This window comes from Chrysemys picta, chromosome 8, assembly GCF_011386835.1.
Source record: "Chrysemys picta bellii isolate R12L10 chromosome 8, ASM1138683v2, whole genome shotgun sequence".
Lineage (NCBI taxonomy): Eukaryota > Metazoa > Chordata > Testudines > Emydidae > Chrysemys > Chrysemys picta.
This window is the reverse complement of record NC_088798.1, coordinates 90,460,955-90,473,739: the sequence shown is the minus strand read 5'-3', so window position 1 is coordinate 90,473,739 and position 12,785 is coordinate 90,460,955. Positions and strand designations below refer to the sequence as shown.

The 12,785-nt window shown below is 43.9% G+C and overlaps 1 protein-coding gene across 1 annotated transcript in view; it reads right to left on the bottom strand.

The window, feature by feature from the left end:
- The window catches only part of ERGIC1 (endoplasmic reticulum-golgi intermediate compartment 1), a 101,416-nt gene extending 91,783 nt beyond the window's left edge, over positions 1–9,633 (bottom strand). The window contains exon 1 of the mRNA XM_005298054.5: positions 9,260–9,633. Coding sequence (XP_005298111.1) covers positions 9,260–9,279 — 20 coding nt within the window. The 5' untranslated portion in view covers positions 9,280–9,633. The remainder of the gene's footprint in view (positions 1–9,259) is intronic.
- Between the last annotated feature and the right edge of the window lie 3,152 nt (positions 9,634–12,785).

Sequence of the window (12,785 nt, the reverse complement as noted above, 5' to 3'; positions counted from 1 at the left end):
AGGGACACCAAGATGGCTCCAAATATGTTCTGGCTGCTGGTATATCAAGCAGCATCTCAGTAACTATCCAGCGACAAAGCTCAAAAGGGGCAGCTACCAGATAAGGTTCTCTTACCTGCCACTCTCTTCCCTTCCAGACCAATTAGAATTTAATTCCTGAGCACCGTTCTATGATCTTTGTATTCTTTTCTAATTACAGAGGATTCAACTTGGTAACCAACCATCTAACTTAACATGAACAAATTCAACTGGACCATCTTTTAACTTCCTTAAAAGTCTTAGTTGGGGCCCAGTTTTGGGGTCCCGGCTTACCTAGCAGAAAAGAAAGATTTGATAGTTATATAGGATCCCAATTTCACTATGGCCTCCCCACAAAATTCACACCTCTGATTTATTCTCCTGCACCTGCTGTGCTACAGTCATCCATTGAAGCCAATGGAACATTAAGAGTTGTGGTTCAGTAACATTCCCTATCTGAGCCATTGCTTGTCTGCTATGGAACATTTTTTACAGCAATGTTTCTGTCACAAACTTTTTACTGCAAGGAGTACAGGCAGGGTTAAAAAAAATTAGGTGAAATATACAGCTAAGGCTTCCGCTTACTGTGTTCAAACCCTGTGAGCTGCTTCTCCGGCACAGGCAGTGGGAGTACCTTTGATTTCCTTTTGAAACTGATTGCATTACCACAGGATTAGCTCAGATCAGACACAGCATCTGGCTTTCAGTGCCGTTCCTGTTTCTGACCCAGTTTCCAAGAAAAGTTTATGAAGGTGCAAGGCACACTATAAAATGCCAACGAGGGAGAGGAGACAGTTACAGCTTATAACTTGGATGAGACTTAATCAGTGCTCTCCAACCAGGCTAATGTTATGACAGTCCAGAGGCCCAGTTCTAATCTGTGAAGTTACTCCCAATTTACACCAAACATTAGTATCAATCCCCAAGGCTTCACCCTGGTTAAGAAACATGGCTACAGTCAGATCTACACTACAAGTCACAACAGTGTTTTATCAGGATCCCCAAAAGTATTTTACCTGGAGCATGGATTGGCCTATGGGCAGATGGCAGGGAGAAGGGGGGCAAATGACTTACCTCAAAGTCTCACTATTTCAAACTAATATTGGAGAGAGATTTGAGAAAGTGGATTTGTTACCTTAACATGAATTTGTGCCCATTGCAAAGTGTTCATTCGTTATAAAAATCAAATCTGTATTTCTGGCTCCTTGTGCATTTTCCTGATAAACGTTTAAGATATGCTTCATTAAGGAAGATTTTTCTTAAATGCACAACAACCTGCAAAACCAGTTCAAAAGCTGCCAGCCTTTTATCACACACTCTCTCCAGCTGAAGTCTCTTTACAATGGGTGTTTTCAGTCACTGAACAGCAAACTATCTCATAGTTACTAGCCCATTAATTCTGATTTCAGAGCACTGATCACTATCCACACATTCAAGAGTTTAGAAAACTGCTTTAGGACATGGGAGATTTTGCAGTGTGGATGGGGAAAAGATTATTTCAGCCTTTCGCAGATTAAGTTTTCCCTGCTTTTGTGCTCAATACAGGAGTAACTGGATGAAGTTCTGTGGCCTCTGTCACACAGGAGGTCAGACTGATATAATGGTCCCTTCTGGCCATAAAAATCTATGAATCTTTTCAGTAGGTACGTACATATGTTTTACACTCAAGCTCTCTCAGCTTCCACTACTCTTGCTTAATTCATGCAGTGTTGCTACAATCCTGTGCGCAATATGTGATGCAACTGCAAGTCAATGACCTGTGATGTCACAAAGTGAAGATTGTGGCTTCAATGAACGTACTAAGAAAGACAAATATCTTGGTAAAGTGAAGTCAAGAAGAAACAAGCCAAAGCTAACTGAAGCTTAATATTTTTCTTCTGTGTTCGGAGTAAAAACCTTGCACTCGAGTAATTAGATTTTAGAAGGAATATAGGGGGGGATTAAGAATACCTGGAAAGAAAGTAGTATTTATATAATCACATTACCTATGGTACAAGCTTCACTAAAGTTCTTGACATTTCTAGAGGTTCTGCGCATCCCAATACTTGCTCAGGTTCTCGCTTGTCTAGTTAACTCCTGAGATTCCACAATAATTCCCCAACGATATCTTGTTTATTTTAAACAAAGTTGAGGGCAAGGCAGTATCCTGAATGATACCAAACTCTGGCAACTACATACGGTTCCCGCATCAGGTGCATTTGGAGAGGTTGTGCGTCACTCTACATCAGGGGTCGGCAACGTTCAGCACGCGGCTCGCCAGGGTAAGCACCCTGGCAGGCCGGGCCAGTTTTATTTACCTGCTGACGTGGCAGGTTCGGCCCCCACTGGCCGCGGTTCGCCGTCCCGGGCCAATGGGGGTGGCGAGAAGCCGCGGCCAGCACATCGCTCGCCCGCGCCGCTTGTCGCCGCCCCCATTGGCCCGGGACGGCGAACCGCGGCCAGTGGGGGCCGCGATCGGCTGAACCTGCCACGTCAGCAGGTAAATAAAACTGACCCGGCCCGCCAGGGTGCTTACCCTGGTGAGCCACGTGCCGAACGTTGCCGACCCCTGCTCTACATTGTGCTGTATCACTGGTGAACACATACCCCTTTCCACCACAGCGGTGACCATGTTATCATATAAAAAATATGGAATGACAAGTATTGTGTAACCAAATGCTTAGTTATCACCTTAACAGCTAATAAAAATGCAGCTCTCTCTGGAGTGTAAAGCAGAAGCTATTTAACAGCACAGAGCAACACTACAGTTTTTACTTATACATCCATAAATTAGGTCAGGGAGCGAAGAGTACAGCATCCAACTGAATCATATGCAAGAGTCCATGGAGGACCTTTACCAATTCTGCTGAATAAAGGCATGATATGAACATCAGGAATTATTATCACTAAAAAAACCCAGGAGTCCTTGTGGCACCTTAGAGACTAACAAATGTATTTGGCCATAACTTTCGTGGGCTAGAACCCACTTCATCAAATGTATGAAGTAAAAAAATACAGGAGCAGGTATAAACACATGAAATGATGGGGGGCTTTACCAAGTGTTAGGTCAGTCTAATGAGATAAATCAATTAACAGCAGGATACCAAGGGAGGAAAAATAACTTTTGAAGTGGTAAGAGAGTGGCCCATTACAGACAGTTGACAAGAAGGTGTGAGTAACAGTAGGGAGAAATTAGTATTGGGGAAATTAAGTTTAGGTTTTGTAATGACCCAACCACTCCCAGTCTTTATTCAGGCCTAATCTGATGGTATCTAGTTTGCAAATTAATTCCAGATCTGCAGCTTCACATTGGAGTCTGTTCTTGAAGTTTTTTTTGTTGAATAATTGCCATTTTGAGGTTAATTTACTATAGGCACATACCAAGGTTTACACACTGTGATTCTAAAGCAAAAAAATAAGCCCAACACATTTCATCAGCAAAAAGCCATGGAAGTGGAAAGCTGACATTAATTCCCCACCCTTACAGAAATACACACCCACTGCTACCTAGCACCAGCACTTCATATTCTACACAAAGGGCACCCAGAGCTCATTTGAAAAAGTGTGTTTTTGCCAAATGAATTAGCACTGTGCATTAATGCAGCTAGTTAAACAACACACAGCAAGAGCAAACAGACAGATTGGTGCAGGGCAAACTACTACTGGGCTATCAGCAATACAGACTCATTTGAGTCCCTACAAAGCACCTTGGAGACTCCAAATTAAAACTATCGACTAAATATGTACATTTCCATTAAGCGTTTGATATGGATCTGGAAATAGCGATGCGTCATTTAGTCAGGAACTCTATTCAAAACTACACAAATGGTGAATTTATAGAAAAGGGGATATGGAAAAGATGTTCACCCAACTCCCAATTAACCAGCATTTTGAGTGTCACACCAGGATTTTGAGTTGCAACCCTTATGAATCTGTCAAAGAAAAAAGAGAGTCAGGAAGGAAAGTTGTGTGTCTTCTTCAGAAGTTTGAGGACTGAAAACAAAGCTCTTTTCCTAGGGCTCACAAGTGAATGCAGAAGTTCTTCATGGAATCACAGAATTCAGAAGAGAAATTTTGTAAGATTTTAGAGTAGTCAATCTGTCAGTTTGAAGCCAGTTTTTAATATTTGGGGTAGAGGTGGAGAGAAAAAGGGCAACATAACACTGCCCTATAGTTCCTGCTGCAATCTGCTTCATCAGCTTCTCAAATACTCCAGGCTGGCTAATTCAAGCATCACTTTGTCCATTAGCCATCACAATGGATGGGTTTAAGCTTTAAAAACACCACACATATATGCTTTACCCTCCACTGAAAGCAACAAGGTTGAAAGCATGTCAGCTTCAATTAGAGATGGTCCTACCAGCTCAGGAAAGACAAATAAGAACTGAAGCAAACATTTGCTCATCCCCCAACAAAAAGTATGTTTTAAAGTGTGGATTACAAATAGTCATCCTAGGGACAGCCTCCTTTTAAAAAAAAAAAACAACAAAAAAACCCACCACATTATTACAGTTGTGCTTAGGGGCCAACTGAGAATAGGGCTCCATTGTGCTAGGCTCCATACCAACAGAATAAGAGACAGCTCCTGCCTCTGAGCACTTCCAGTCTAAGGCCAGGTCTACACTAGAAAATTCTGCTAGTACAATATAGTAATTTTGGTTAAGGAGTGTGACTTTTTTTATACCGGCAAAAGCCCTGGTGTAGATACAGTCATACTTGTACAAAAATGCTTTTGCCAGTACAGCTCATTTTGCTTGGGGAACTGGGATAAGCTATACAGACAAAAAATGGGTTTTATTTGCCACTATAAGCTGCATCTACACTGGGAGGGTTTGCCGATATAGCTATACATGTAAAGGCAAACCTATTCTAGTGTAGACTAGGCCTTAACATTTAAATCCATCTAAATCCGCTGTAAACCTGGCTCCTTCCCCATGCCTCTGAAATCTGTGCCCAATGTACTGGTGAGCTCTATTATTCCACTCACATCATCAGCAATAAAAAAACCCAGCAAAATTATTAAATGATGGGAGGTAAGTTCTGAATTGCTCCATTAGCTATAAATGGTGATTTACTATCCAATGCCAGAATAGCAGAGCACTTGGATCTGTTAGCACATAATTTTGGAATTGCCCACAGTTAAAACAAGATCTGAGTTACAGTTCCTCTAGTTTATACTTGCTTGCAGGCTGAACAACAGCAGTTTAATGGTCCTGAAAGAATTCAAAAGCCTCAGTGGCTACTCCGCAGCCATCTGTGACTAGCTTTGAAATGAGAACTGCCAGACACCGGAAAAGCAGTCAGCCACAAGGACAACAATAATACATGTGACAAAGTTTCTCTCTCCACCTTGTTACCTAGTTTCCAATGCACAGACACGCCGATATTATTGACCTGTTCATTGTCCTGAGAATTATGAAGAACATTTAAAATTCCAAGGTCTCTTTCCTCTCAGAGATGCTGCTCTCTGCAGAAGCAAGGTCTAGCAAGCTGTTACATCATGCATTAGACAAGTTTTTGCCCTACCATCCCCATTCAAGATGGGCCAAAGTTACAGTTTAACTTAGGCATGCTTTTAACTTTCACAGAAGTTGCACATGGAGGCAGCCTGGGTCCCTAGAAACATCTGCAGCTCCCCATAAATCCTGCAGCCCCACTTGTTTGGCAATTGTAGTAGAAAGGATGGTGTGGGATGAAGGTGTTTTGACATGAAAAACAGAGACTGGGGTATGTGCGGAAACATTTGTATTCCATTTGTAGCCAAATTTTGGCTGAGAAAATGGCAGCAAGCCTGTGTGCATTACTAGGATAAGATGTTCTGTCCGAAGGGTATGTACCTGAATGACATGTGCTTCAGTCTTAACAATGCAGACCCAAAATAGCATGCACCAAAGATTTCAACCTATAAAGTAAGGCCTTAATTGCTTACCTACTTCACAGACAGATTGCAAGATTAGTCATTATGTATAAAATGCCGTGAAGATGAAAAGCACTAGATAAGTGCTCAAGTATTATTAAAACACTAATACTCTCTGGGCCAGAGTGGTTGTTCACTCATTCCAAACTAATTTCGAGTGAACACATTTCATTATATTTTAAATTGAAATGAATTCGGTGTTCTTGAAAATGGACAGCTTGACAGCACAGGAGATAAAAGTTCTGCACAGAGCACAGGCAACAGCACAAGCTTTCCCCACACTGCCCCCAACAATGCACCTGACTCCTGGACACCAGGTGAGGTGTTCAGTCTTCATAGGCTCTTCCGTCTATCGCCTCTCATGCAATTATTAGTATCTGTGATATGTATCCATGTCCACTAGTAGATGGATTGGGACTCACCAACTCATTTTATATGCTGGTTGCTGAAAAGCTGTGAAAAGGCCAATTTTGGTCACTACTGATCTAGGAGATGAGATGCTGTGGCTGTAGCTCGTCTTAAGATGATTTGTAGTCTTGGTCTCATCTCTATTCAGGGCAGCAAATACACATTCCTTCATGTTCGGCTGGCCAAAAGGTTGTGTTTTTTTCCTGGCAGATGAAGACCTCACTCCATTCATACATTTATCATCTCCAGTCCAGACTACTGCAATCCACTCTATCTAGAGCTACTCTACTGGGCAACACAGTTCTTACAGAAGAGCTCTGTGTAGTTTGAAAATTTGTCTCTCACCAAACAGAAGTTGGTCCAATAAAAGATATTACCTCGCCCACCTTGTCTCGCTAATATCCTGGGCTGCAGGACTGCATAGTCCTGCAACAACACTGTATAGTTTTATTTTGTCAGACATGACAATTAATTTCTGTACCATAAAACGACTGGGTTCTGGGATATACCAGTTTGACAATTTTAGCTTTCATCTAAGATGACAATCATAAAAAAAAAAAAGCAACTGTTTAAGTTTACATTATGTAAGATGATGCCTTTAAAAAAATCTATTTTTAGCCCTCTGGGTTGCCAAGAAACAAAGAATGCAAAGTTTATCTGTGACTTTGAAATCTCTCAAGAACCAACACCTCCAAATTTTGGGGAAGTTTGGATCACACTTTATAACCCCAGATTTATTTAATTTCTCTGTCTCATCATGCTGTGAATCATCAGCCCTTTCCTTTATTTTAGTGAGCTTGTGTTTCCACGTGGGTTTTGAAACTTTGGAACAGGAGGAATTGCATTTATCAATTCACCTGAAACACACTTCCCTCGCATACTATTATATTATAGCAGTTGCTCCAGATCCCATTATAAGCCCTATTTTTCCACACGCCTCTATTGTCTGCAAATAGAGGCCTATGAGGTTTGAAATTGGCAGCCTATCTCCAAAGCTGAGGAATAATTCTACCACCAAGTTTCACACAAATCAGACAGGGGACTTTGAAGCCACAGACCCCCCAAAATCTAGTAGGATTTAGTGAAATTGCATTGTTTCCAGCTAAGCAATACTCCATTGTGCTCATTCCACTAGAAGCAATTACCCACTGGATCAATAGTGCCTCACAGAACACAAAGAAAATCCCACTGAACTGTATAAATAAGAGTCCTGATTTGGAGTTATGGTAGCACAGAGAAAATGACAGTTTTGTTTGGGAGAGGTAAGGTACTGTGATGTTCCCAGTTCCTTCTAGCATCTCACCTCCTGAAATCAAAGGTATCCCAAAGAGGGCACAGCTAAGGTTCTATAGCTTCTTAGGTGGGAAGTATCATCTTAACTTTACTTTTTCCAGTTCTCCAACGCTTACTCTGCATTTTTAATTGTAAGCCCAACACTCTTGTAAGGGGCACATGAGGACACCTGAACTGCACAGTTTCTGCTCTTCCAGTGCAAGTTTGGGGAATTAAAAGCTCATGTTCAGGAAGAGCACAAGGAGCACAGGGAACGATTTTGCCATTGCAACCTCAAGTCCATGTTAACCAAGTTTTTTGAATCAGGGGGTAGCCATGTTAGTCTGTATCCACAAAAACAACAAGGAGTCCGGTGGCACCTTAAAGACTAACCTTTAAGGTGCCACCGGACTCCTTGTTGTTTTTTTAAAAAAAATTGAGTATGAATCTAAGTCTCTATGAGGCTACATGAAGCATGCATGGCAACCTCATTTATAGGTCTGTGTCTCAAGACATAGTTTGCAGGCAAGTACAGATTGAGATGTCCATGCTGTTTTGATTGATGAGACTTTCAATGCTGTCAGTAGCAACAACGCACAAAGATTTAGTTACATGTAGCCTTATTATATCAGGCAGCCCCCTAGAGAAGCTTTAGCTTGGTAAGAGCATTATACTGGGATCAAAGACCTGTCAGTGGGTCTCCCTGCAAGAAGAGAAAGAGAAGGCAGAGTGCTCAACTCAGTTCTTTTGTTATTGTCTGTGTCTAAAGTAATGAAGCATCACCTCCACCCAGCCAGCTTAGGAATCATACAAAGGGTTCTACCTCTCCACCCAGCATGCCCACATGCCCTCAATACGCTCTATAAAGATCCTTGACACCCGCTTTACACAACATTATTACATAACAGCATTGGTGGAAGAATCTCCAACTTCCCATGCACCTTCCCTCTCAAAACCTAGGCCCCTTCCCCTGGCATCCTGCCCACCCCAGCCCTAAAGTGGCCTCCCCACCCTCTCCCCAGCCTGCTCTGCAGCTTGTGTTTCATTTCAGCCCATGTGAGGTCATAAGCAATTTGGGTCGGGACCTCACCTTGTTTTTGCAAAGCACTGGGCACATTTATGGTGTTATATAATAACATGTTTTCTTGCGCAAAGATCACACCCCTGCCTGTGCTTCAGCGAGCTCTACCCAGTGTCTACGAGACACTCGCACAGGTTGCATCCTGTGAACTAACGTACACGTGGGAGGAAGCGCTCAGAGGGTGGGGGCGTTCAGCGTCCCCAGATGAGGCCAGGCCAGGCCAGGTTTAGCTGGTGAACGGATACAACTGTGCTCTGCACCCTGCAAGGGAAGAACGTCCCTGAACAAGTCACCAGCTCAGGGAGGAGGAGCAGCCCCAAGATGCCGAGAGCTGCAAGGATCCTGTGACTCTTTTCTTCCCCCACAGCAGACACGGCTGGAGGGAAGGGGCTGCATCGACCCCTCCCGCAGCGCGTGACGCCCCGGCGGATATCGCCCCGGACAGCATAGGGTGTCACGGGTGTCCCCCGCCCCCGTGCACTAGGGGCCCTGGAGCCCGCGTGAGGTCCGCGCGCAAGGAGCCCCCGGGGCCCTCCCCGCGCGCTAGGGGGGGAGGGGGCGGGGGGGCGCCCGCCCGCACTCACCTCCTGAAGTCAAAGGGCATGTTGGTGGCGGGTGCGGCCCCTCCCCCGGCCCGGCTCTCTCAGCCTCGTTCGTGCCGGCCCGGCTGCAGGGCCAGGAAGTGATGGGCCGCGAACCGCATCCCCATTGGGCAGCCGGCACCGGCCACGGCAGCCGCTTCCGCCGGCGAGTTAAAGGGCCAGGAGAGGCCGGCCGGGGGCAGGCGGCGCGGCCGGTCCGCGGCCTAGAGGAGCCGCTCACTGGTCCCGGGCTGGCACTCAGGAGAGCTAGCTGTGCCACTGCCCTGCTGGGGGACCCTGGACAAGGGCCTTCCCTCTCTGTGCCTCTGCCGCCCGCCCCGCTCCGGCTTCGTGTGTGCAGGCTGTGTGAGCTCTTCGGGGTAAGCACTGCGTGTTTGTACAGCGCCTAGCACAGGGGGCCTGACCTCGCTAGGGACCTTTCAGCCCAAACAATAAATACAATAATAATCACTCTCCTTACATAATGAGTTACCACAGGAGTAGTTGGGGCTGCACTGGAGGGAGAGCCTGGGTCCAGTAAGCTGCAGCCTGTCTCTGATGGGGATGCTTCAGATCATCTCTGAGTCCAGCAGTAAGTGGAAACTGAGAAAGCAGCTGAGGCTTCAGAGGAAGGTGTAAGGATAACCCCAGGCCTTTTGCTGGCTGCGGACTAACTAATCACTGCTTTGGAAAGGGGGTTGACAAAGTGGTCTCACCTACAGCACAAGTTAGATCACAGCACAGAAAAGTATCAGAGGGGTAACCGTGTTAGTCTGGATCTGTAAAAAGCAACAAAGAGTCCTGTGGCACCTTATAGACTAACAGACGTATTGGAGCATAAGCTTTCGTGGGTGAATACCCACTTCGTCAGACGCATGACAGACGTCTGACGAAGTGGGTATTCACCCACGAAAGCTTATGCTCCAATACGTCTGTTAGTCTATAAGGTGCCATAGGATTCTTTGTCGCTCAGCACAGAAAAGAAACATGGTTACAGCCAAAATACTTTCTCTTGGTGGTTAATCAAGAAAAGGGATCCAGGGGAAGAGAAAATTCGCAGAACTCTATGCATACCGCACTGGCTTCCATGGTGGTTCCACCACTTTCATCGTCTTCTTGTGGCTGTTGGCATCTGCCTACTCCCAGTGACCCACCTCTCTCCATTTTACCCTTCTTTGGTGGCTCAGCAGGAAACCAAAGCTATGGTTAGAAGCAAGAGTCGTTTAGGCTGGAACATGCAGAGAAACACTTCTTAATGGTGAGATCCATTAGGCTATGAAATAGGTTCCTAAGGGAAGGGGTGAAAACTTTAATACGGGGCAAACTGGTTGAAACTATAGTAAAGAACAAAATTGTCATACACATAGATGAACACAATTTGTTGGGGAAGAGGTAACATGGTTTTTGGAAAGGAAAATCATGCCTCACCAATCTACTAGAATTCTTTGAGGGGGGTCAACAAGCATGTGGACAAGGGGAATCCAGTGGATACAGTGTGTTTAGATTTTCAGAAAGCATTTGACAAGATCCCTCACCAAAGGCTCTTAAGCAAAATAAGCTGTGATGGGATAAGAGGGAAGGTCCTCTCATCGATTAGTAACTGGTTAAAAGATAGGAAACAAAGAGTAGGAATAAATGGTCAGTTTTCAGCATGGAGAGAGGTAGATAGTGGTGCCCCCCCCCAGGGGTCTGTACTGGGCTCAGTCCTATTCAACATAGTCATAAATGATCTGGAAAATGGGGTAAACAGGGAGGTGGCAAAATTTGCAGATGATACAAAACTGTTCACGATAGTTAAGTTCCAGGCAGACTGCGAAGAGCTACAAAAGGATCTCTCAAAAGTGGGTTACTGGGCAACAAAATGGCAGATGAAATTCAATGTTGATAAATGCAAAGTAATTCACATTGGAAAACATAATCCCAACTATACATATAAAATGACAGGGTCTAAATGAGCAGTTACCACTCAAGAGATCTTGGAGTCATTGTGGATAGTTCTCTAAAAACATCCACTCGATGCGCAGCGGCATTCAAAAAAGTAAACAGAATGTTGGGAATCATTAAGAAAGGGATAGATAATAAGACAGAAAATACCATATTGCCTCTATATAAATCCATGGTACGCCCACATCTTGAATACTGCATGCAGATGTGGTTGCCACATCTCAAAAAAGATATATTGGAATTGGAAAAGATTCAGAAAAGGGCAACAAAAATGATTAAGGGTATAGAACGGCTGCCATATGAGGAGAGATTAATAAGATGGGGACTTTTCAGCTTGGAAAAAAGATGACTAAGGGGGGATATGATAGAGGTCTATAAAATCATGACTGTGTGGAGACAGTAAATAAGGAAGTGTTATTTACTCCTTCTCATAACACAAGAACTAGGGGCCACCAAATATAATTAATAAGCAGCAGGTTTAAAACAAACAAAAGGAAGTATATTTTCACACAATGCACAGTCAACCTATGGAACTCCTTGCCAGAGGATATTGTGAAGGCCAAGACTATAACAGGGTTCAAAAAAGAACTAGATAAATTCATGGAGGATAGGTCCATCAAGGGCTATTAGCCAGGATGGGCAGGCATGGTTCCCTAGTCTCTGTTCATTCCCTCTGGGGCACCTGGTATTGGCCACTGTCGGAAGACAGGATACTGGGCTGGATGAACCTTTGGTCTGACCCAGTATGGCCATTCTTATGTTCCTTTCTTGGGATATGTGAAACTAGACTGGGGGAAGCCCTGGAGATTAGACTGTAAGGAACAATCCTGCAAAAGCCCCTGGGAATGAATAAAAATATATTTAATAGACCTTTTGTAACTCAGACATCTATATTATCTGACCACATTTTACAAGCACATTAGTGGGATATTTCTCTTAAATGATTAGCAGTGAGCTAGTTAACATACTCATCTGAAATTTAACAGCCCATCAAAATTTAATAGGGCAATTTCCAGCTCTCATAAGGTAGAGCTGGTTAGACAGGCTTGGCTAGAGGGTCCTATAGCAAACCCCCCCGCTCCCCCAAAAAACCCCAAAAGAACAGTGCTGATCTAGATACAGCCTAGAATACATACTAGCAAGAACCAAACAGTGTTAGCTGCTACAGTCACCTAGTATTAGCCATATTGTGTTGAAGACAAAAATCATGTAAGCCAAACAAGTTACTAAACTGGTTACAAACTCAAAAACTAATGTACACAGAGCCTTAGGCAGCCTAAAACAATAGCTCTGACTATATATTTAGGAATATATACAACACAGCAATAGGTCACATATGGAAGTTTTTATTTGAAACAAAAAAGTCAAATTCTGAAGAAACTGATGGGGCTACCACAGCATGCCAGATGGATTTATGGCCTGATACAGCTCACAGTCCTGCCAAGGAAAGGAGAACTTAATGCCCTGAGATAAGACCCCTCGTCATTACATTGTTTAATTACATAAGGCTTCTAGAAAGCTTGAGATAAGAACAGGAATTTGACTGCAGTCCAGCTGGGTGCGGTTGCTTAGATCATACTGTGTG